Below are 22,778 nucleotides of genomic sequence, written 5' to 3'. Positions count from 1 at the left end.
TGATGCCAGCATATATTGCAGGTGGGAACGCGGGGTTTCGCTTGCAGGAGCAGGACCGCATGATTGATGTCCACATCGACATGGAAAGCCGCGTCGATCTTCCGCCGGTTTCTGGAAGGTTGTTACGAAATGATATACTAACAGAGGAGTGTACTTTTGAGCAGTACGTACTCGTACTATACAACAACACGAGCACGTTCTGAGGGATAGAGGGACCTGCTTGCAGTTTGCGTGTCGTTAACTAGTCGAGGCAACAGCACTGGCCCATAGCTGAGGCCTTTTTAGTTCGCTAAAAAAAACTAAAATTTTTTAAGATTTTGTCACATCAAATCTTACGGCATATGCATCGAGTATTAAATATAGATAAAAATAAAAACTAATTATACAGTTTCTCTATAAATTATGAGACGAATCTTTTAAGCCTAATTACTTTATGATTGGATAATGTTTGTCAAATAAAAACGAAAATATTAAAATTTACTAAAAAAATTTGGGAAGTAAACAAGGCCCGAGTCCTTTTCCCGTTGACGCGTCCTTGGATTTTCAAGAATCTTAATTATGATCTCTTTTTTTTTTGTCAAGCCGATGCCGATATTTGTTTCTAGAAGGACGGGAAATACAGGACAGAGACTAGTACGGGAGAGACTAACACAGGACAGAGACTAGGACAGCTGAAGGCGACTACAGGAGTGTTTTGAACGAGCAGGACCGTTCGAACGAGTAGTACTGTATGCATCCCAGCCCTAATGAACATGAAAGCCCAAATTATTGTTCGCACTTGGGCTCTAAATTTCTTGAGTCGGCCCTATGCACAGATTAGGGCTTTCCCAACGCGTGCTACCCCAAGTTTTCTACCACTGATTGTTCCATGTCACAACCCAAAAGCAAACAGTGATCTCGCAGTTTTCAGAAGGGTCCGCATAGGAGGAAAAGTTGAGGCCATCGCTCAGGCTTTATTTAATTGAAGAAAAATTTTAACTTTTCACTACTGTAGCATTTTTATTTATCTTTTATAATTATTATCTAATTATAAACTAATTAGATTTAAAAAATTTATTTTGTAAACTATAGATAAATTATATAATTAATTATTTTTTATTTAAATTTTTAGGAACTAAACAAGACCTTAATCTAGCGTTACAAAGAAAGGATAGTGTCCCCTGTTACCTGCACGTCATCTGAAAAAGCTGCAGGACTATTTTAAAGTTGCAATAGAGTGTGTGTGTGTGTGTCTATGGTCTTAGTTTCAATTTTTTAAAAAAAATAGATATGGCAGTATTTTTGTTTGTATTTAGTAAATATTATCTAATCATAGACTAACTAGGCTCAATAAATTCGTCTAGCAAATTATAGACAAACTGTATAATTATTTATTATTTATATTTATATTTAATATTCCATACATGAGCTACAAGATTCGATATGACGAAGAATATAATTTTTTTATAAAATCTTTTGAAACTAAACAAGGCCTACATTGAGAGTTCTCTCTACAGTTTGCTTATGTGTATCGATGAGGCTAACAGTAACAGCTTTGTTAGCCTATACTACGTTGGTGGTGCCTATGTATCCACCCAACTAGAAAGAAAAAACAGAACTAAAATAACAGAATAATCATCAAAGGCGATGCTGAGTTGTGTCGCGTGACATGTCTCCTGTCTCCTTGGATTTTTCAAGAATCTTATGCTCTTTTTTGTTAGACGGATATTTGTTTCTAGGGCCTTGTTTCGTTTTATTTTTTTAAATAGATATTATACATTTTCGTTTGTATTTGACAAATATTATTTAATTATAGACTAATTAAACTCAAAAGATCCGTCTCTCAAATTAGAGGTAAACTATGTAATTAGTTATTTATTTTATCTATATTTAATATTCTATACATGTACCGTAATATTTGATGTGACGAGTAATATAAACGGGAGTACGGGATAGAGACAAGAGTACAGCTGAACGCGACTACAACTGCACAGGTGTGCATGCACTCGCCTTCTTCAAATTTAGATTACCCGTCACATCGAATCTTATGGTGCATATATGAAGTATCAAATATAGATAAAAAAATAACTAATTACATAGTTTACTTATAATTTGCAAGACCAATCTTTTGAACCTAATTATAATTAAATAATATTTGTAAAATACAAACGGAAGTGCTACAGTATCCTTTTGCAAAAAATTTTGAAACTAAAGAAGGCCCAAATACAATGCCGTTGACCTAAGGTTCTTTTTTTGAGATTACACAGTACAACGCAGACACTCAACACGCACGCACACTCACTCCTATGAACACACGTACGCAAACCCTACCCCTATGAGCACCTTCGAAGGACTGAGCAGGCAAATCTTGAAGTTCACGAAGTCACCACAGGCGTCTCGCTGTCGACGGGCACGTCGCCTACCACTTAATGCATAGCGCCGGAAAATCCTGAAATAAATTCAGAATAAAGTACCGCACCCAGAATTTGAATCCTGGGTGGGAGCCCCCCAACCAATGGCCTTTGCTATTGCGACGTGAACCCCTTGCCTGCTGACCTAAGGTTCTGATGTCACCACTCACCAGTGAGTGCGGGTCCAAGATCCAAGCGCGCCATTTTTACATACGGAGTACTGATAATGAATCAATATAATCGCCATATAAGCCTCACACGCGCTAAAAAAAATAATCCTAGAACTTTCTAAAAGAAAACAGGGTCTGTTTAGATGCATTTAAAAACCAAAAAATTTACAAGATTTCTCGTCACATCAAATCTTGCGCCATATGCATAGAGTATTAAATATAAATAAAAAATAACTAATTGCATAATTTACCTATAAATCGCGAGATGAATCTTTTAAACTTAGTTAGTCCTTAATTGGACAATGTCTAGTTAGTCTTTAATTACACAATATTTGTCAAATAAAAACGAAAGTACTACAGTATCAAAATCTAAAAAGATTTTTGATGTAGCCCATAGTCCATTGGCTTTGTATACGACGTCATCGACAACAGTAATCAGTAGAACTGTTTCTTTTCTAAAGAAAACCAAACAAGATGGCTCCGGAGAAATAGCTAGGGCGGATAGCTTTTTATTATAACAAAAGAGGAAGAGAAAGAGACCACTTCAATTAGGCCTTGTTTAGTTCTAAAATTTTTGACAATTTGACAAATATTATCTAATCATGGACTAACTAAGCTCAAAAAATTCATCTCGCAAATTACAAGCAAATGGTGTAATTAGTTATTGTTTTTATCTATATTTAATACTCTATACATGTGCCGCAAAATTCGATATGTCGAAAAATCTGAAAAAATTTTGCAAAATTTTTTAGAACTAAATAAGGCCTTAGTTGCTCAATTAAAGCCAATTTAAACAGATAAGAGAAGTTACTCTATCAAGTAATTTATTGAAACAATGATTATAAAACTAACTTACAACCACTAGTACTAGTTAGATAAACAAAATGCTATATGGCCCTGGGGCCAGTGTTGTTGCCTCGAATAATAAACGAACACTTGTTCAAAAAATTAATAAACGAAGACGCAAGTAGCTTCCTTTGTCCTTCGAACGTTTCGACAAAAGACAGCTCATACTACTTGCGCGTGTTGTTTTATCTGCTTCAAGTATAATACGCTGTGAACTTTAAGTGTTTGCACGTTTCGTATAATTTTAAATATAACGAAGCTGAAATGTGACGAGACAATCTAATAAGATAGTAAAATTAAACTAAGAACACCATTTGGGACGGCTTGGTCTTCCAGAAACCGCAAGGGCGACCGACGCGGCTTCTCCCATCACTCTCTTGCAAGTTGCAACAAACACACCGTTTACACCACAAAAGCTGGTACACATCCAGACAAAGACTGAGTGACATCATCACTGATCTCAGCATACAACTCCCGCGTGCCGTGCCCACCAGTTTGCTGCTCGGCGACTAGAACGTCAAAGGTCAAACCCACAAACACCGTATAAATAGCAGCAGACACCACTAGGCACTAGCCTCAGCATCCATTCCACACAAACAACCTCACCTCCAATTCGAGTGTCAGCGGCAAAACCAGCTTTGTTTAGCGAGAAAACACAAAGCCATCTAGCAGAAGATTTCCTACTCGGCCGCACGTGCAGACCCCATCGATCTGACTGAGAGGCAGCGCCTCGGCAGTGACCGCGAGCCATGGATCTGGCGTGGATGGTGGCGGCGGCCGTCGCGTCGGTGCTGGCGTCGTGGGCGTTCAACGCGCTGGTGCACCTCGTCTGGCGCCCCTACGCCATCACCCGGAGCCTCCGCGCGCAGGGCGTCCGCGGGCCGGACTACAGGTTCTTCACCGGGAGCCTCGGCGAGATCAAGCGGCTCCGCGCCGAGGGCGCCGCCGTCACGCTGGACGTCGACGACCATGACTTCATCCCCATGGTGCAGCCGCATCTGCGCAAGTGGATCGCGCTCTACGGTACGTCGTCGTCACACACCTGGTGGCTGGCGTATTGCGTCCTCCGTCGTCGGCGCTCCAACGCTTTCTTGGTAGGATTGTTGTTGTTGTGTTTCTTACTTACGAGGCTGTGTGCGTGGCTGCAGGACGGACGTTCGTGTACTGGACCGGCGCGAGGCCGAACGTGTGCGTGGCGGACGTCAACGTGGTCAGGCAGGTGCTCTTCGACCGCACCGGCCTCTACCCCAAGAACCTCATGAACCCGCACGTCTCCCGCCTCCTCGGCAAGGGCTTCGTCCTCACCGACGGCGACGACTGGAAGCGCCACCGCAAGGTCGTGCACCCGGCTTTCAACATGGACAAGCTCAAGATGATGACGGTCACCATGTCCGACTGTGCTCGCTCCATGATGTCCGAGTGGGAGGCACAGCTCGCGAAGGGCGGTGAAGTGGAGGTCGAGCTGAGCAGCCGGTTCGAGGAGCTCACCGCCGATGTCATCTCGCACACTGCGTTCGGGAGCAGCTACAACGAGGGGAAACAGGTGTTTCTGGCGCAGAGGGAGCTCCAGTACATCGCCTTCTCGACCGTTTTCAATGTCCAGATCCCGGTGTTCAGGTACCTTCCAACCGAGAAGAACCTCAAGACACGGAAGCTGGACAGGCAGGTGAGGGGCATGCTCATGGACATCATCAAGACCCGCCTCGCCAGCAAGGACACCGCCGGCTACGGGAACGACCTGCTCGGGCTCATGCTGGAGGCGTGCGCGCCGGAGCACGGCGAGACGCCGGTGCTGAGCATGGACGAGATCATCGACGAGTGCAAGACATTCTTCTTCGCCGGGCACGACACCACGTCGCACTTGCTCACCTGGGCCTCGTTCCTTCTGAGCACGCACCCGGAGTGGCAGGACAGGCTCCGGGAGGAGGTCCGGCGGGAGTGCGGCGACGAGGTCCCCACCGGCGACGCGCTCAACAAGTTGAAGCTCGTCAACATGTTCCTCCTGGAGACGCTGCGGCTGTACGGCCCGGTGTCCCTGATCCAGAGGAAGGCGGGATCGGACCTCGATCTTGGCGGCATCCGGGTACCCGAGGGCGCGATCCTGACCATCCCAATCGCGACGATCCACCGCGACAAGGAGGTCTGGGGCGACGACGCCGGCGAGTTCAAGCCGGAGAGGTTCGAGAACGGGGTGACGAGGGCGGCCAAGCACCCCAATGCGCTGCTGTCCTTCTCCAGCGGGCCAAGGTCGTGCATCGGTCAGAACTTCGCGATGATCGAGGCTAAGGCTGTGGTCGCCATGATCCTGCAGAGGTTCGCGCTCGAGCTGTCCCCCAAATACGTCCACGCGCCCATGGACGTGATCACCCTGCGCCCAAGGCACGGGCTCCCCATGCTCCTCAAGCGCCTGTAGGTTTGATGGTGCGCTCACGATGTGACATAGGAATACTGTATTTGTTTGTTATATTTCCTTTCCTTTTGCTACTTGTATCAATGTACCCTACATAATGTATGCCCCACTTTTTTCTGTCTTGGTGTATGGTATACACCAATTCCACCATATATGTAAATGTTTAGCTAGATTCAGATACCTGTAATTTTTATTTTATTTTTACTTTTTTACTCGTCTAATAAAAATCCGGTAAATTTCTTTGCCACCTTTCGAAAAAATTTATTACTGAGATTGACCAATCTTTTTTTTGAGATTACACAGTAGACACTCAACATACACGCACACTCACCCCTATGAACACACGTACACAAACCCCACCCCTACGAGCATCTTCAAAAGACTGAGCCGGCAAATCTTGAAGTTCACGAAGTCACCACAGGCGCCTCGCTGTCGACGGGCACGTCGCCTACCACTTAATCCATAGCGCTAGAAAATCATGGAATAAATCCAGAATAAAGTGCCGCACACAGGATTTGAACCCTGGGTGGGAGTCCCCCAACCAATGGCCTTTGCCATTGCGTCGTGAACCAACGATCCAAGTATCTTAATGTTAGCGGTGCCTTCAACACAAGATGCATTTTGAAAAAAGATTAATGGTATAAAATCTCATAATAACAAAAAAATAGCCATTGCTTGGTAGACTTTATCATCATCATTGTTGATAATAGGCATTATATTGGATCTTTTATAATAGATCCAATAATAATATGTCATCATGAAAAATATATAACGTTACCTCTAAATCTACACTAAAATTATCTACCTCTGTCATTATGAGAGAATTTAAAGTAAAGTCCCTAAGTTTGCATATATAAATTACTAACCTCAACTATTTTGAAATATATACAACATGGCAAGTAGCAACAAATGTGACAATTATCTTAAATTATATCAATACACTTGGCTACACTTTATAAGTCGATATTTTAGATGATTTTATACATTTTTGACTAAAAATATTATAACATATCAATGATGTGATTTAATTGTAAAACATTGAACACTCCATCTTTTATAAAATAATACTACTATGCATGTAATTTGTTGACAAAGGTAATTCAACATTTTGAGAGTCATGGTTTATGCCGAAATGCTATTTATGCTCTATATTAACTAAAAGTGCAGCTGAGGACATAGATCTACTTTAAATAAATATAAAATGAAAATTCTATATAAAAAATTAAATGAGCATTAGAATTTTAACTTAACATGTGAATAAGAGGTCATGTGTTTATATTTTAGATACCTGTTTTATGCTCGTACTAGTGCCTCTTAGATCTAGCAAAATTCTAAAGCAAAGTTGCGTCATATATTAAGCCTACGTTAGATCACTTTAGTCACAACTAAGTTTGATCATATGATCCTTATTCATCGATCCCTATTGGTATATGGAGAGAATTTCTTGATAAGAAAGATGCTGAAGTTGAGTACTATGAAGTTTTGACAAACTCGCTTGAGGAGAATTTAAGGAGCTCATCTAAGACCTATGTTGACCTCTCATTATAAAGATACTTACCTCAGGCTATGAGTGCTGAGCTGAAGGCACTTAGAGCTTTCCATTTCTAAAGACTTCCTTAGGCACTTCACTATGATTTCGTTGGCAGTTCAGTACAACACTTCAAAATCAGCTACAACACCCCCGAAAGGGAAGTGAACATTCTAGAATTTTTATGATAATGTGCAATGAGGAAAGATATAATGTTGATAGACAACAAATGGCTAACTTTGTTGGTTTTTTTTTTCAAAGCTAGCAGTAATCAACCTAGGAAGAACTTGAAGCCAATGAAACATGAGTCCAGTAAGAAGTTAGAACAATGGTACGAATAATGCTTGGAATGCTCGTATGCATCAAGTCTACCATTTCTACAAGTCACCTAAGCATATGATGGATAATATTTCTAGATTCGTGGAGTGGCTTCAGAAGAAAGTTAATGATATTGCATTATTTATTGACGAGTCATTCTTAGCTAAGTTCCCCGTAATATTTGGTGGATGGAGTTATATATCACTGTGCATATTTTTAATTCAATATAGGTATTCAATTTAGTAAGAATTTAAGAAATGAAATTTTAGAGTTGTTGGTGGGAATAAAGCCAGTAGGTTGAAATCTTGAGACAACGTTCTTTGTCTTCCTATTTTAAAGATAGACCTTATTTATGTTTTTGCATTACATGCAACAAGCAAGAAAATGGGCATATATTATCAAGGTTATAGCTATAGAATAAAAAGTAAATATAAATATATACTAAATAAATGAATACAAGGCTGAAATGGGTCTCCCAACTTATCGATGAGTTACGCATAGAATATATAAGGACGAAGTTATTAAAGATATTTTAGGCCACATGACTTTGGCGTGTTTGGATGTTATGGCCTGATATTATGAGCACTCTAGCATGTACTCAACGAAGAGCGCTTACGGACTAGCAAAGAGATTAGACGAGGAGAACAATGGTCGACAATTTTCTTCATCCACAGAGGGGCACCCGATGTGGTCTACTGGAGAATCCCAACCCAAATCCTTATACTCCCTCGGTCTCTGAAAAACTTCAATTCCTAAAATTCGTGTCAGCCAATCTTTTTTTTAAGTTTGACAAATTTTATGGAAAAGAATATCAATATCTATAACGTGAAATAAGTATCTTATGAAAATATATTCTATGACAAATCTAATGGTACTCATTTGATACTATAGATCTTTTTTTTAATTTAGTCAAAGTTTAAATAGTTTGATTTAAGACAACTGAGAGGGAGTATTCAACCAAACAAGTGAACAAAAAAGGGCGCCAAATCATTGCCAATGATTCGTGCGAGATATATGGACGTGAAAATGAATCGACTATGCATGCTCTAGTAGTAAGATGTAATTATGCTAGAGCTTTACGAGATGCTATGAAGGGGTTTTGGTTTTTGTCGGACGAACTAAAGTGCGTAGATTATGTTCCGAATCTTGTTCATAGTCAAATTTGGCAGCCAGAGCCGAATGCATGCACCAACACAGGTCCTCACGTCTCTATCATTGGATAGTGGCAAGATGGCTCATCCTCCTATGGTGTACGTGGCAGGTAAGAAATACACATGTGCTAGATCCATAATTTTCTTTGCGGAAGTATTGGTTAGAAGCATGGAACCGCCGATGGGTGCATGGTACCTTTGACAACTGACAAAATGAAATAGGCATGCAACTATGTAGCGTTTTAGTGTGCCTGCGTGTGTTGAGCAAATTGTTTCTCGGGATTATATAAACATCATTAACTTTGAGTAATACATAACTTTCTTTTCTTCGCACACACAAAAAAAAGAAGGAATACAATCTGTCATATCTGGCGCGCTCCTTGAAACCTACAAGCGCCTGAGGAGCATGGGGAGCCCATGTCTGGGCCGCAGAGTGATCACGTCCATAGGCGCGTGGACGTATTTAGGGGACAGCTCGAGCGCGAACCTCTGAAGGATCATGGCGACCACAGCCTTAGCCTCGATCATCGCGAAGTTCTGACCGATGCACGACCTTGGCCCGCTGGAGAAGGACAGCAGCGCATTGGGGTGCTTGGCCGCCCTCGTCACCCCGTTCTCGAACCTCTCCGGCTTGAACTCGCCGGCGTCGTCGCCCCAGACCTCCTTGTCGCGGTGGATCGTCGCGATAGGGATCGTGAAGATAGCGCCCTCAGGTACCCGGATGCCGCCGAGGTCGAGGTCCGATCCCGCCTTCCTCTGGATCAGGGACACCGGGCCGTACAGCCGCAGGGTCTCCAGGAGGAACATGTTCACCAGAGCGAGCTTGTTGAGCGCGTCCCCGCGGGTGGGGACCTCGTCGCCGCACTCTCGCCGCACCTCCTCCCGGAGCCTGTCCTGCCACTCCGGATGCGTGCTCAGCAGGAACGCGGCCCAGGTGAGCAGGTGCGACGTGGTGTCGTGCCCGGCGAAGAAGAAGGTCTTGCACTCGTCGATGATCTCATCCATGCTCAGCACCGGCGTCTCGCCGTGCTCCGGCGCGCACGCCTCCAGCATGAGCCCGAGCAGGTCGTTCCCGTAGCCGGCGGTGTCCTTGTTGGCGACGCGTGCCTTGATGATGTCCATCAGCATGCCCCGCACCTGCTTGTCCAGCTTCCATGTCCTGCGGTTCTTCTCGGTCGGGAGGTACCTGAGCGCTGGGATCTGGACGTTGAAAAAAGTGGAGAAGGCCAGGAACTGGAGCTCCCTCTGCGCCAGGAAGACCCGTTTCCCGTCCTCGTAGCTGCTCCCGAACGCCGTGTGCGAGATCACGTCGGCGGTGAGCTCCTCGAACCGGGTGCTCAGCTCGACCTCGGCGTCGCCGGCGCCCTTGGCAAGCTGCGCCTCCCACTCGGACATCATGGACAGAGCGCAGTTGGACATGGTCGCCGTCATCATCTGACATGCCAAGTGAAAGCGCACGGCTCAGAAAATAACTTCCGACACGTCTGACTTGAGAAAATATCATCTCTCACTCAGCACGCGAGTGACGACGGTGACGGAGTGAGGCGTATGCGTACACGGTACCCATGACATACCTTGAGCTTGTCCATGTTGAAGGCCGGGTGCACGACCTTGCGGTGGCGCTTCCAGTCGTCGCCGTCGGTGAGGACGAGGCCCTTGCCGAGCAGGCGGGAGACGTGCGGGTTCATGAGGTTCTTGGGGTAGAGCCCGGTGCGGTCGAAGAGCACCTGCCTGACCACGTTCACGTCCGCCAGGCACACGTTCGGCGTCGCGCCGTTCCAGTACACGAACGTCCGGCCTGCAGCAGAGCAAACATGACAGTCAGCAGCGTGATCGATGGAGCCTCGAGCGTCGCGTCGAAGGAGGAGATAGCGATGGATGGACGCGTCACGGACGTACCGTAGAGCGAGATCCACTTGCGGTGGTGCGGCTGCACCATGGGGATGAAGTCGTGGTCGCCGACGTCCAGCGTGACGGCGGCGCCATCGGCGCGGAGGCGCTTCATCTCGGCGAGGTTCCCGGTGAGGAACCTGTAGTCCGGCCCGCGGACGCCCTGCGCGCGGAGGCTCCGGGTGATGGCGTAGGGGCGCCAGACGAGGTGCAGCAGCGCGTTGAACGCCCAAGACGCCAGCACCGACGCGACGGCCGCCGCCACCATCCAGGCCAGATCCATGGCGGTCACTCGGATCACTGAGATTTCCTTTCGGAACGAGACTGCAGCTTGCTAGTTCGATTGACGAAGCTGCGCTCGCGTCTGTTTCCTGTGGAATTGTGAGTGAGCGGAGGCGGGGGCGGAGCAGGTATTTGTAACGCGTTTCTTGGTCGGTTTGACCTCCCCCACCCCATCGGGGATCGGGCATCGGCAGTCGTTGAGCCGGAACCGGAGACGACGCTTGGTAGGAGCGCCGCACGCGTGGGTGAGATCAGCGATGATGCGCGCGTGGCCGGCTCCTATGATGACGGGCGTTCTCCGATGGGGCCCTGCCATCCACATCGCAGTGGTCCATGGTGAAGAAGTTAGCCCCGAGCGAGTGCGACCGTGTCGCGCTCGCGGGTCACTTTGAGCTGGATCTTTTTTTTTTTGCTCCTAGGATTCCGTGTCGGGTGCCTGATTATCATCATCATCACATGTCCAATGGCACCATCGCTGGAAAACGTTGAAATCGTGAGCAGGAAACGTGGGTGAAGCTGAATTGCAGGAAACGTGAGGCGGGGCCGGGGACGGGGACGGTGGTTGCGCAGGGCTAGTGGCAAGGGTGTCTGGCGGAGCTCTCGTCGATCGGCACCCTCGGATTAGGGTGGGTGAGGTCATGGGGTGAGCACGGCGGAGGCTCGCTCGAGTGGCGGGCGGCACCGCGGCAGTGTGTGGCCGCCACTGGTTGGGGACGGCATGGGAGGAGGTGGAGTGACGTGAGGAGAAAGACGTGCGAGGTGAGCTAGGTTCAATGCGACTAGTCGCGCTTTATTAGCCTCTCCAGAGGAATCCCAAGTGCATGTATGGTATGGCTCTCGCTGGAGCTCAGGCTTTAGCACTGGCTATACACCTGTGCCAAACATTTGAGTACAAAATGGATGCTAGGCCAGAGTAGTCTTGGAGTTGAAACTGTTTTGTGTAGCGGAAGGAGTCAAAAAAAAAAAACTGCTCCATGTGGCTCCTCCGCCTATCCCATCTCGATTTGTAATGAATTGCTCCTAATCTTCACGTTATCTAAGGTGACATCAGGCATAGATCATACGTACGAATGTCAAATAAGTAAGAGCACTATATACATTTCACTTCTTTAACCTCTTTTTCGAAAGACCGGAGGATCTATTTTACCAAAAAAAAATCAAATAACATGGTTTCAATAAAGTTACTTTTTCAGAAAAGGTTATGCCGGAGCTGTTTATAAGAAGGCGTTTGGTTGCCTGCATTACGCCATGCATGGCTCGCCGCATGCAACTTGCCGGCGTTTGGTTGCCTGGTCAAGCGGCACGGCCAGGCTGCTGCCATGCAACCGTACAACGCGAGCCTGGCTCGCGAAGAACGCTCGAATCGAGCGTTTCTGACGGGCCTGGCTGGCTGGGTACAAGTGTTTATTTGCTAATTACATTATTACGGTATAATTAATATGTATTAAGTGATATTAGTATATTTTAAATAAGATTAACATATATTAAGATAAATAAGATGTATTAAGTGTATTTATGTAACGTAAATATTATTTTGATGATTATTTAATATTTTTTTATCTTATGCAACATTTGTTCATGCGGGCAATCAAACAACATCTCTTCTCATATGTGCTCAGCTGATGCAACCAATCAAACAGAATGAGTTGCATGACATCGGTCCGGCTCCAACCAGCCAGGCTCCTTGGTACGAGCCAGGCTCCTATACGAAACACGAACCAAACAGGCCCTGCCCTAAAGAAGGCAGGGTCCTAACTGTAGGGTGACTAATTCAGCATTCAACGGCATTGTTCGAGGCAGAGCATGTGCCGTTCAAGTTTTGAACGGTTCAATTGCCAGCTGATCTGCCGTCTCCTCTCCGGGGCCGCGTACGCCCGTACCGTAGGCTCGTAGCTGCCTGAGCAGAGTTCCCTTCAGTTTCGCTTCCGTGCTCCCGTCGTGTCACTTGACTCTTGGCCTGTTGTGCTCTTGGAAGCCTGGCGTCGAGTTCCTAATAAACAAAACGCATACTGGCAGTAGGTAGGACTAGGAGAGCGATTTGGCCACGTTCGCAATGAGTTCCAGCTTCTGTTCGTCTGGAATTCGTTTCCTCGTGCATGCGGCACACGTTCACACGCCTGCTTCTTCTTTTTATATCTCTCTCTCGCCTTTTGCTGTCCGCTACAAGAAACCGCGACTCGATCATTGTAGAATCGGAGTATACCATTAGCTGGTTGGTACTGCCATAGGACCTTGATTAGGCTAATCATTTGAACACCTAAAACTTAAACTAACATTTAATTTGGAGATGTAGATGCCCGTGGGCTGCTGACGTCTACGTGCCTGCTCTTGATTAGCCTAACATTTATGCTTGAGTTTCATGCGCAGCTCAGTCTCCTCAACTGATAGGGTTCTACTGTATTGAGCTTGATCCAGTCGGAAGATAAGCTCTAAACCAACTATTGCCTTATATGAACCTTCATCATCGACCATCTCTACAGTCTGCCAAGTAGATTCCTGAGTACCTGGTCTAGCCGCCTGTAAAGGGTCAAAAATTAATGCTTGGCGCATAGGTCCAACCAAAATCTTCTAAAATTTGGGTCAAAACGCTTCAAAAACTAGAACTTGGGTTTAGAATGAAAGGCCGCATTTGGCTTCCATGCATGTGCCATGTGCACATCTTGCAACACAAGCTAAGATTTCAGGCCTGAAATGATGCAAGTTTCTGATGGGCCACCATCACCATGGATTACTGACTCTGATTGAAAGGCATCCAAGTTGCACATCCGGAAATGAGACAGTGGCAGCAACCGAGAAGCGAGCGACGCGCGAATTCAGGCCATGCATCACACCGTGGGCTTCTTCAGCTGCGTCTAGTAAAGCAATTTGTCCGAAGCTTGTTTGGCCTGCGTTGTGACCACTGCGTTCTCTGCTAGGATACTGAACTTCGTCATAAAAATCACCTCTCGACGCTTGTATGCTGGAACATTAGAGTTGAGCATTCCATAACCACAAGAATTTGGGAGATTTACTTGTCCATATATATGATTGCTTATAACTGTCCTGGTGTATTGTTTCTGTAGTTCTGTTCTCCAGGTCTTTTTTTTTGAAATTGAGTGAATTTTCATTACTCATCTGCTAACAAATCGTTAGAAACCATTACAGCAATACCATCAGGGAGTATATTTGAGATAACCTCTTCCCCCTCAGTACAATAAAACCCCAATCTAGCCAATTCATGAGCAACTCGATTTCTAGCTCTACCTTTAAAACGCACTCAAAGCTAGGCCTTGATGGGCCGGCTTGTTGAAGTTGAAGCCCAGTCAGGAGGCCCACTGATTGGAAAATAGGTATCCTATGCTAGTATATGCTCCTCCGCCCTGTTCTCCAAAATACATTGAAAAAGTCCACTTTAGCTCCCTCAACTTTTACGAAAGTCTGATTTTCATCCCTGAACTCTAAAACCAGATAAAATACATCCCTCAACTTTTAAATCCGTGCACATTACATCCTTGACCTGGTTTTGAAAGCGGTTTTGTCTTTTTCTTTTTATTTATTTTGGCTGAATTTTTTGAAAAATCACAGTAAATCACATAGAAATCATAAAATAGAAAACTCAATTTTGTTGGACGTACATCTACACATTGAATATATAATATAGTATGTTTTAGTACAAATTTTTTTATGCAGCTTTAGATTTATGCTTTTCTATAATTAATTAGACTAATTATAGCTATAGTTTCTATGGTCCAATTGTGATGAATGAAAATTATATAGTGGGCTAATTATTCTATGATTGAGTTGTAGTAAAAATTTCATACTCTTTGGATCATGTATTACTTAGTTATAGATTTATTCAAGTTTATGCTTGTTATATCTTAATAAATCTATAACTAAGTTATACATGATCTAATGAGTATGAAATTTTTATCATAGTTTAAACATATAATAATTAGCACAACATAAAAAATTCACCACAATTGGGCCATACAACATATAGCTATGAATTATTCGAATTAATTATAGAAAAACATAGATCTAAAGCCACAACAAAAAACTTTGTACTAAAGCATACCATATTATATGTTCACTGTGTATATCTACTTAGCTGGAGTCCAACAAAATCATATTTACTATTTTATGAATTTTATGTGATTTACTATAATTTTACAAATATTCAATGGAAATAAATAAAAATGAAAAAGACAAAACTGCCTTTAAAACCGCTCATAACCATGTCAGGGACGTAATATGTATGGTTTTAAAAGTTAAGGGATGTATTTTATCCGGTTTTGAAGTTTAGGGATGAAAAGTAGACTTTCGCGAAAGTTGAGGGACCTAAAATGGACTTCTTCCTTGACAAAATACATGAAAAACACTAATTCTAGATTCTAAAAAACATTGACAAAATACATGTTTCTTGTCGCAACGTCAACGTTTAATGAAGAGTGAAGTGTCAGCCTGCGCATCCAAACGTAAAAACTGACAAAATGTAGAATCCAGCACCGGATATATAGTCATCAGTGGCTTTTCTGAGCATAGGCCTTAGGCCATGGGCAGTCTCCGAAGTCCAAACTCCGCTTGATCTTGGCTGATTTTTACATAAGTGTTGATGAGTATCTATTATATTAATTAATATACAATAGCGTTAAAAGAAGCCACCACCGACAAGCGACACGGTAATTATGAGAGTAATCAGGGGGAAAAAAGAAGAACAGTATATACCTTTGAATTTTATGACGATGTAACGCTTCAGATTAAACCAATGAGTCCATATATATCTAATACAATAGTAAATTCACAATAATAAATTTAGAAAAAATAGTAATGTGATTTCACATAATTGGAAGGAAAAATACCTAAATAAAGAGTCAATGTATAGTACAATTAGTAAAGAAAAAAATTCCAAATATACAAAACTGTGTGAAAAATCTAAAGTCCGATCTCCAGGAATTACCTAGTTGAAACCAACGGGTCGGGAAGCATACAAAAGAAAAATGACAAAAAAGGGAATGAAGAAATGGACGGAACCACCGGTAGAACTGAGTATCGATGTACCATTCCTTGCGGCAATAGAGAATTCTAATATCAGGGATCATTCAAGGTAGTATACTTTTATGAGCATGGAAGGTAAGGCGTAGAAGCTGAAGCATGCATGTTTCGAAGGTATAAAGCTAGTGGAGCAATGAAAATGTCGACAAGTTCAGGATATTCAAACACTGTAAGGCCTCGTTTATTTACTTAATTAGGATTGAATCCCGAAGCTGATTTTTTTTTCCAGGCCAGGAATGAGTGGATCCATGTTTGTTACTCATTCCAGCCCAAGAAACCAATCCAGATGGTAGGAGGTCCGGTTCTATTCCGGGCCACGGACACAACGAAAAATGAAATCAGTTTTCGTTCCGGCCCAATTTTGATTCCACGTCAGGGCAAAGTCAGGGCAAAACGAACATATATTTTTATTCATATCTGCATTGAAAACATGCGGCCACAATCCGTCAGGCCAATCTGCCTTAAACGAACGAGAAAGTGGATGTAATCTTAGTATTGATTACCCATGTATATGCATATATTGATAATGTGTGGTATAATATTATATAATTAATATGTTTATCCAAATACACACTTATATATATGCATATATTGATACATATGTATATACAAGCATGATGCATATTTGCTCAACTTAATAAGTTATATATCAGTAGCCCACAGTCGTGGACCAGAAAACGTCCTTCTCCGTGCATTCATGGATTTTGGATGCATGTGGATCGGCTGCTGATGAGGATGTAGTATTCTATAGTGCCCCTGTATCTTTTTTTTTTATTCTAGTGCCCCTGTATCTGGTTTGTCATATGAATCAGAGTTAGATTTTTTTTGTGTGACTATGAATCAGAGTTAGCTTGATGGACGAGGCAGGTACACATACCTTACTCCATCGAAAAACAATACTTCTTATTTTTCAAGAAGTAAAAGATTGTTCTTTTTCTATAAACTTGACTACTTATGCAATATTTTCTACTTTATATCTATTTAAAGATATAAATGTTGATACTATTTTCAATAAATCTAATCAAACTAAATAAACTTTGAATTGTTACAAACATTTTTTATACAGGAAGTGCTATCTTCACTGAAGCGTCAGCAATCAAACGAAATAAAGTTTGCATATGTCTGGCCTTACACATGATGGTAGTCCTAGCGACGACGAACGCATGACAATGCATGCAGTGCAGGCGGCCTATAGCTGAATTGCCGTCGGGATTTATTTAGTAACCTAACAAAGCACAGAGCCTATCAGGCTACAGCGACTTGTGTGTACGTCTGTCTGGCCGCCGGAGCCTGCAAGAAGGTTAGCTCGAGAACCCGGTTACATGGTTAATTTTGTAGGTTGTCTCAAACAACATATACAAAATATCGCAGTCCAACGGTCTAATTCTCACGAAAGCAGTGTCAGCTTTGCTTGCACCTCTATAATAACCAAATAAAATGAACGTTATTCTTAATTCATAAAATTGTGTTTGGCTTGGAATTGTCCAAGATGTTTAGCGCTATATATATGGTATATGGTCCCATTCTTAAATATCATCCAATAAATTTGAATTGACATGCCAATATGAAATAAAAGTCATCTTTCTTAGGTCATATCACAGACATTGTCCATTGCATTTGAGGTTATGACTTAGTCACAAATATAGGTGCCACCACCATAAGAGCAGCGAAATTTCGCTACTTTTAATCTTGATGGCTTCTAGAAAACTAACAAGAATCTAATTAAATTCCTATCGGTCGTGGAAAACTGGCAGGAATCAGGCAGAGATTTAATTTCCTATTGGTATATTAAAACCAACAGGAAGAAAAGAGTTCAGATTCCTGTCGGGCTCTCCAAACCGACATGAACTCATTTCCCGTAGGCTTCCAAACAGACAGGAAACATTGTGTCCCCGTGCAATACTATTTCTGGAAGTAATTAATGTGTTGAAAAGGATAATTTGCATTTGAATTCAAAAATGAAATTTTAGCTGAACGTCACAATTAATTTCATATTTCCAAACTTGAAATGAGAGTTACAAATGATGCCAAATGGAGGATATTTTTCTTCACTAAAAATTGTTGGAGGATATTTTTCTTTACTAAAATATTTATTTCTATTAATACAGAAGGATATGAATAAGAGACTCTTGAAGTTCCTTTTATGGATCTTGAATGAGCGACTTGTTTATCTAATCATAGGACAAATACAAATGCTTAGAAACACGTATTCACCTCACCCATATGAGTACGAGCACACAAATGTGCACCCTATCTCTATGAGTATCTTGAAAAATCGAAGCCAATAGATCTTAAGATTGATGAAGCCATCACGAATGCCTTACTGTGGATGAACACGTCATCTAGCTACCACTAGAAGAATATATAACACTGTTAAAATCTTGAATAAATTTAGAAAAATATGAACACACATATGAAGAACTTTAACTCTATGGGGGAGATTTGTAAGAGAAAGATACACCAAAGGGGAAGAATAAAGGGTTGTTTTAATTTGCCCTAAACAGCGAACAGGTTGAGGTCTAGGGCCTTCTAATGGGGTCATATAACCTTGATAAAATTCTATAATTCCTTAATGAAACATAGTCCATCCCTAATTAAGTTTGATCCATCGTTTATACAGTTGGTCTTGATGATATTTTTGGTTAGATTGGCTCGTAACATGAAAAATATGACGACTTCTAGTCAAGTACCCCATACATTCGTCTTAATTATATAGTTTATTGTTGGTAAATAAAGGTTGCATCAAGTGGGAGGATGGATAATTCTACAGTTTTCATTTTGTATCTAGTAGCATCAACCTTGTGTTTGAAGAGTATTTTGTTTTTAGTAAATTATTGACTTAGGATAAACTAAAGATTCTATTTGGATTCATAAAGAATTTTAGAAACCGGTTTCTAGAATCTAGGTAGGAACGTTTAAATAGCCATGCATATCTTATAGCCAGTTTCTGGAATCTAGAAACCTCAAGATTCCATAATCGGGTAAGCTAAGTTTCTAGTTCTAGAGACATTAATTAAAGGCTATTTTGCCCCACCCTTTCTCCCACAGTAATATAAAGAACGAGGGCACTATAATAATTTCACTCAAAAATGTCTATAGCTTTTAGAAGTCAGCTTCTACAATCCATGGGGGTATCCACACTTATAATTGTGATCGTAAGCATATTCATTATTAGCTAGACGATAAAAGTTGTGCATGCAGAAGAAAAAACTTTTTTGTGTAGTATACAATCATAACCAAATTGAAGCACGGGCGACGTCAGAATCAACACCTACACCATCCCCAAAAAAAAACGGGGGGACGACCCATGGTATGATAAAGCCAATGCTGAAGCAGAGAGGTTACTGGCCAATCACACGGTTTTTTTAATAATCAACCACGTAATTTAATTCAACACCTCTCATTTATATGTTTATATCATATATAATCTTATATATATATATATATATATATATATATATATATATATCGTCACCCTCAAAATCACCGTCACCATATGCACACTCTACATGTCGACCGACGATCGCACCGGAAAATTAACACGCAACGCAAGCCCGGTAAACCAATCCGAAAGAAGACGAAATTTAATTTACAAACCAGATCGAAGCTCACCAAATGCAAACATGCATGAGCTACATCAATCAATCGTATAATTCGTAAGAGAGCACATGCACACGTATAAAGTGTTTGTGTAATTGTGTCTGTGTTGGAGTTGGAATTGTTCGGCCGGCCGATTAATTAATTAATTGCTCGCCGCCGAGCGCGTTGGGCCGACGATGGATCAATTCAAGCACCAACTGCTGCTGCTGAGCGCGCTGGCGTCCACGAACTGCACGGCGTCCTTGCTGTCGCCGTAGATGCTCTGTCCCGGCTGGCCGCCGTAGCCGTCGAACACGTAGTCGGACCACTTGAGCTCGTCCAGCGCCGCGCCGTAGTGGTCCACGACGCCGGCGGAGGCGGCGCCGCCGTAGCCGCTCGTGCCCAGCTCCAGCCACGGCAGGTGGTGGTTGCTGCAGCAGCTGTGCGGCGTCGTCGACATCAGCTCGAACCCGTTGTTGCAGCTGCTACAGTTGTTGTTGTTGTTGTTGCACTGTTCGTCGGTGGCGGTGGTGGTGGCCGCGGGGCTTAGGCCAGCCATCGAGTTCAGCGTGCTGGAGCTGGACACCGACGGGAGAACGACCGCCGGGACACCGGAGGGGCCGCAGCACAGCGCGTCGGCTGCTGCTGGGTCCTGCAGGTACCCCGCGGCGGCTGCGGCACCCAAGTGATCTGCCGCTGTTTGCTTGCTGCTGTTGTTGTACTTGTACCCCGACAGCGACTGCAGGGAGCCGTCGCTCGCGCCGCCACCGCCGCTGCTGCGGCTGTAGCTGTTGCTGTACACGTCGTAGCTCTCCGCCGCCGCTGCCGTCACTGGCGGCGGCGGCATGTGCTGCCCCGCGGCGGCTGTCGTCGTCGACGACAGGATGAGCTCGGCGTCGCTGAACACCGCCGTGCGGCTGCTGCCCGCGGCGGCGGCCCTGCTGGCGTCGGCGGCCAGCGGGAGCGGCTTGTGCGTGGCCGGGTCGATCCCGCGCTGCCGGAGCTTCTTCTTGATGTACGAGTTCCAGAAGTTCTTGACCTCGTTGTCCGTCCGCCCCGGCAGCTGCGTTGCAATCTGAGACCACCTGTGTTGGCCGATCATTATTCATTCATCAGCAGCAGCTAAATGTAATTAAATTGGCGATCTCTCTGCTTTTGCTAATGATGTGTGTGCATGGCCTGCAATTGCCTGTCACCTACTTGTTGCCCATCATGGAATGGAGATGGATGATGAGGTCCTCCTCTTCCTGCGAGAATGCTCCCCTCTTGAGGTCCGGCCTCAGGTAGTTGATCCACCTCAGCCTGCAGCTCTTCCCACACCTCTCTAGACCTAATCGACATACGCAAACATCACAAACCATCGAATTCCAATCAATTCAACTAGCTAGCAAACAATGCATCTTCACAGGTTTTTTTATAACAGAAACAAATTGGACACAATTCAATTCAAGTAGCACTGACAGGCATTGCTTTATGAGAGGAGCCCAATTAACAAATTCAGATTAATTAAGGTGCCTACACGGTACATATATACTAGCTAGCTAGTAAGCTAGCACTCACTATACCTGCTAGCTTGGGGACGGAACTCCAGCAGCCATGGCCATACTTGGCAATGTGGTTGATGAGCTTGTCGTCCTCCTCCGGCGACCAGAGGCCCCTCCTCAGCTTCTTCTTGGGGCCGCTCGTCCGCCTCGCCATGCCGCGCGCCCGATCGAGGTAGCTAGCAAGCTACCGTTGCGGCAGTTGCTTGCTGCCTTCCGGAACGAAGCTCTCGCTGGCCCTGGGAAGGAAGACGACAGTGAGGAGAGGGAGAGAGGATGGGATCGAAGAAAGTGGGGTATAAAAGAGAGGGCGCGGGCGGGCGGGCGGGCGGGAGGTCGCTCTCAAGTAGGTACCTGCAGTACTGCATACTGTAGCGAGTGTGATCAGTGTACTCTCGCTCGCACAATCCACCCCCTCTCTGTCTTCGTTCCACCTCATGATCCCGTTCACTTTTCAGCTCGATTGATCTCCTTTAATTTCTCTCTCGTCGATCCCTTTTGCACCTTCTCTACGAGAGAGAAAGGTTGTCGTGATTCGTGAATGATGCGCCAAAAAGGCTCTAACATTTTCTAGAAAGTCATGTACGTGCACTTGGTAGGGTATCGTAAACAACATTTCACTTAGGACGTGATCGGTTGCTTGTATGAACCATAGTTTGTATTAGACTTATAATGACACAATTCAAGTTAGCATAAACATTGTAATATCTTATCCTATAATTCTGTTGTTACTTCTGCTTCCTTGGAAGCCTGAAATGAATTTAGGTGAGGAATCTCTCCCCCCCCCCCCCTTGTTCAAAAGCTATGTTAGTGAAATTGTGTTTGATTGTTTATATTGAGTCGCATTTATTTACCTACATGTTGTAGTAGAGGTCTATTTAGGGCGTCTACAACATGTAGATCTAGCAAATTTTATTATAATGGGGAACGATGCACCATAACATTATAGCACCACCATCTTCAATAACGGAGCAAAAGACCATGTAGAGATTTTACCCAGATACCACATCACCTCCAAGTCTATGAGCAACATATGACAAACATAGCAAGAGGAGAAGTCGAGCCCCAAGGATCGCAAAATCCCCAATAAGAGACCACCACTAGCAGCAATGACAAAGGTGTTGCCACCAATACGCCAGATCCATGATCCCTTGTAGGTCTAGCAGATTGTACATGCCTGCAAACTTCAACCACTAGAATACGACCCTATACGTCATCGATCAGTGCGATTGTACCACCCACACGTCATGCTACCACCACCTTGTCAAGTGTGCTCCACCTGAAGCGGGCACAACCATGGCATTTTGGCCGCCATATGTGGTGACCTCCATGTACGAAGCAAAATCTAGATCTAGGAAAGCTAAGGCATTGGATTGGGAGAGAGAGAGAGAGAGAGAGAGAGAGAGAGAGAGAGAGAGAGAGAGAGAGAGAGAGAGGAGGGGCGGTAGATTTTGCACGTGAATAGAACCTAAGCGAATCTCAAATTACTGATCATGTTGCATGTTGCAGCAAAGGCCTAGCATGTGCTAGAGCCAAAGCCCGAGTAGGCACCTAGGGTCACCGAGCGTTGGATCCGACACTAGGGAGAAGGGAAGGAGAGGACATTATTGGGGATAGAAGCGAAGGAGTGGGAAGAGAAGCG

The 22,778-nt window shown here is 44.1% G+C and overlaps 3 protein-coding genes across 3 annotated transcripts; 1 reads left to right on the top strand and 2 right to left on the bottom strand.

Annotated features, from left to right (window-relative positions):
* LOC8079381 (cytochrome P450 709B2) lies at window positions 3,970-6,063 on the top strand. The gene is made up of 2 exons (XM_002463202.2): window positions 3,970-4,429; window positions 4,555-6,063. Exons 1-2 carry the CDS (start codon window positions 4,156-4,158, stop codon window positions 5,817-5,819), a joined length of 1,539 nt encoding a protein of 512 aa, XP_002463247.1. The 5' UTR covers window positions 3,970-4,155; the 3' UTR covers window positions 5,820-6,063.
* Window positions 9,072-11,198, bottom strand: LOC8079380 (cytochrome P450 709B2). The gene is made up of 3 exons (XM_002461043.2): window positions 10,713-11,198; window positions 10,388-10,611; window positions 9,072-10,247 (listed from the first exon to the last, which is right to left on the bottom strand). The coding sequence occupies exons 1-3, from the start codon at window positions 10,984-10,986 to the stop codon at window positions 9,201-9,203; spliced, it is 1,545 nt and encodes a 514-aa protein (XP_002461088.1). The 5' UTR covers window positions 10,987-11,198; the 3' UTR covers window positions 9,072-9,200.
* On the bottom strand, window positions 19,553-21,444 carry LOC8079379 (transcription factor MYB61). Its single transcript, XM_002461042.2, has 3 exons — window positions 21,161-21,444; window positions 20,796-20,925; window positions 19,553-20,680 (listed from the first exon to the last, which is right to left on the bottom strand). Exons 1-3 carry the CDS (start codon window positions 21,291-21,293, stop codon window positions 19,798-19,800), a joined length of 1,146 nt encoding a protein of 381 aa, XP_002461087.1. The 5' UTR covers window positions 21,294-21,444; the 3' UTR covers window positions 19,553-19,797.

Source organism: Sorghum bicolor, chromosome 2 (assembly GCF_000003195.3).
Source record: "Sorghum bicolor cultivar BTx623 chromosome 2, Sorghum_bicolor_NCBIv3, whole genome shotgun sequence".
Lineage (NCBI taxonomy): Eukaryota > Viridiplantae > Streptophyta > Magnoliopsida > Poales > Poaceae > Sorghum > Sorghum bicolor.
The sequence above is the reverse complement of the archived record's forward strand: the minus strand, read 5'-3'. Positions and strand labels throughout refer to the sequence as shown.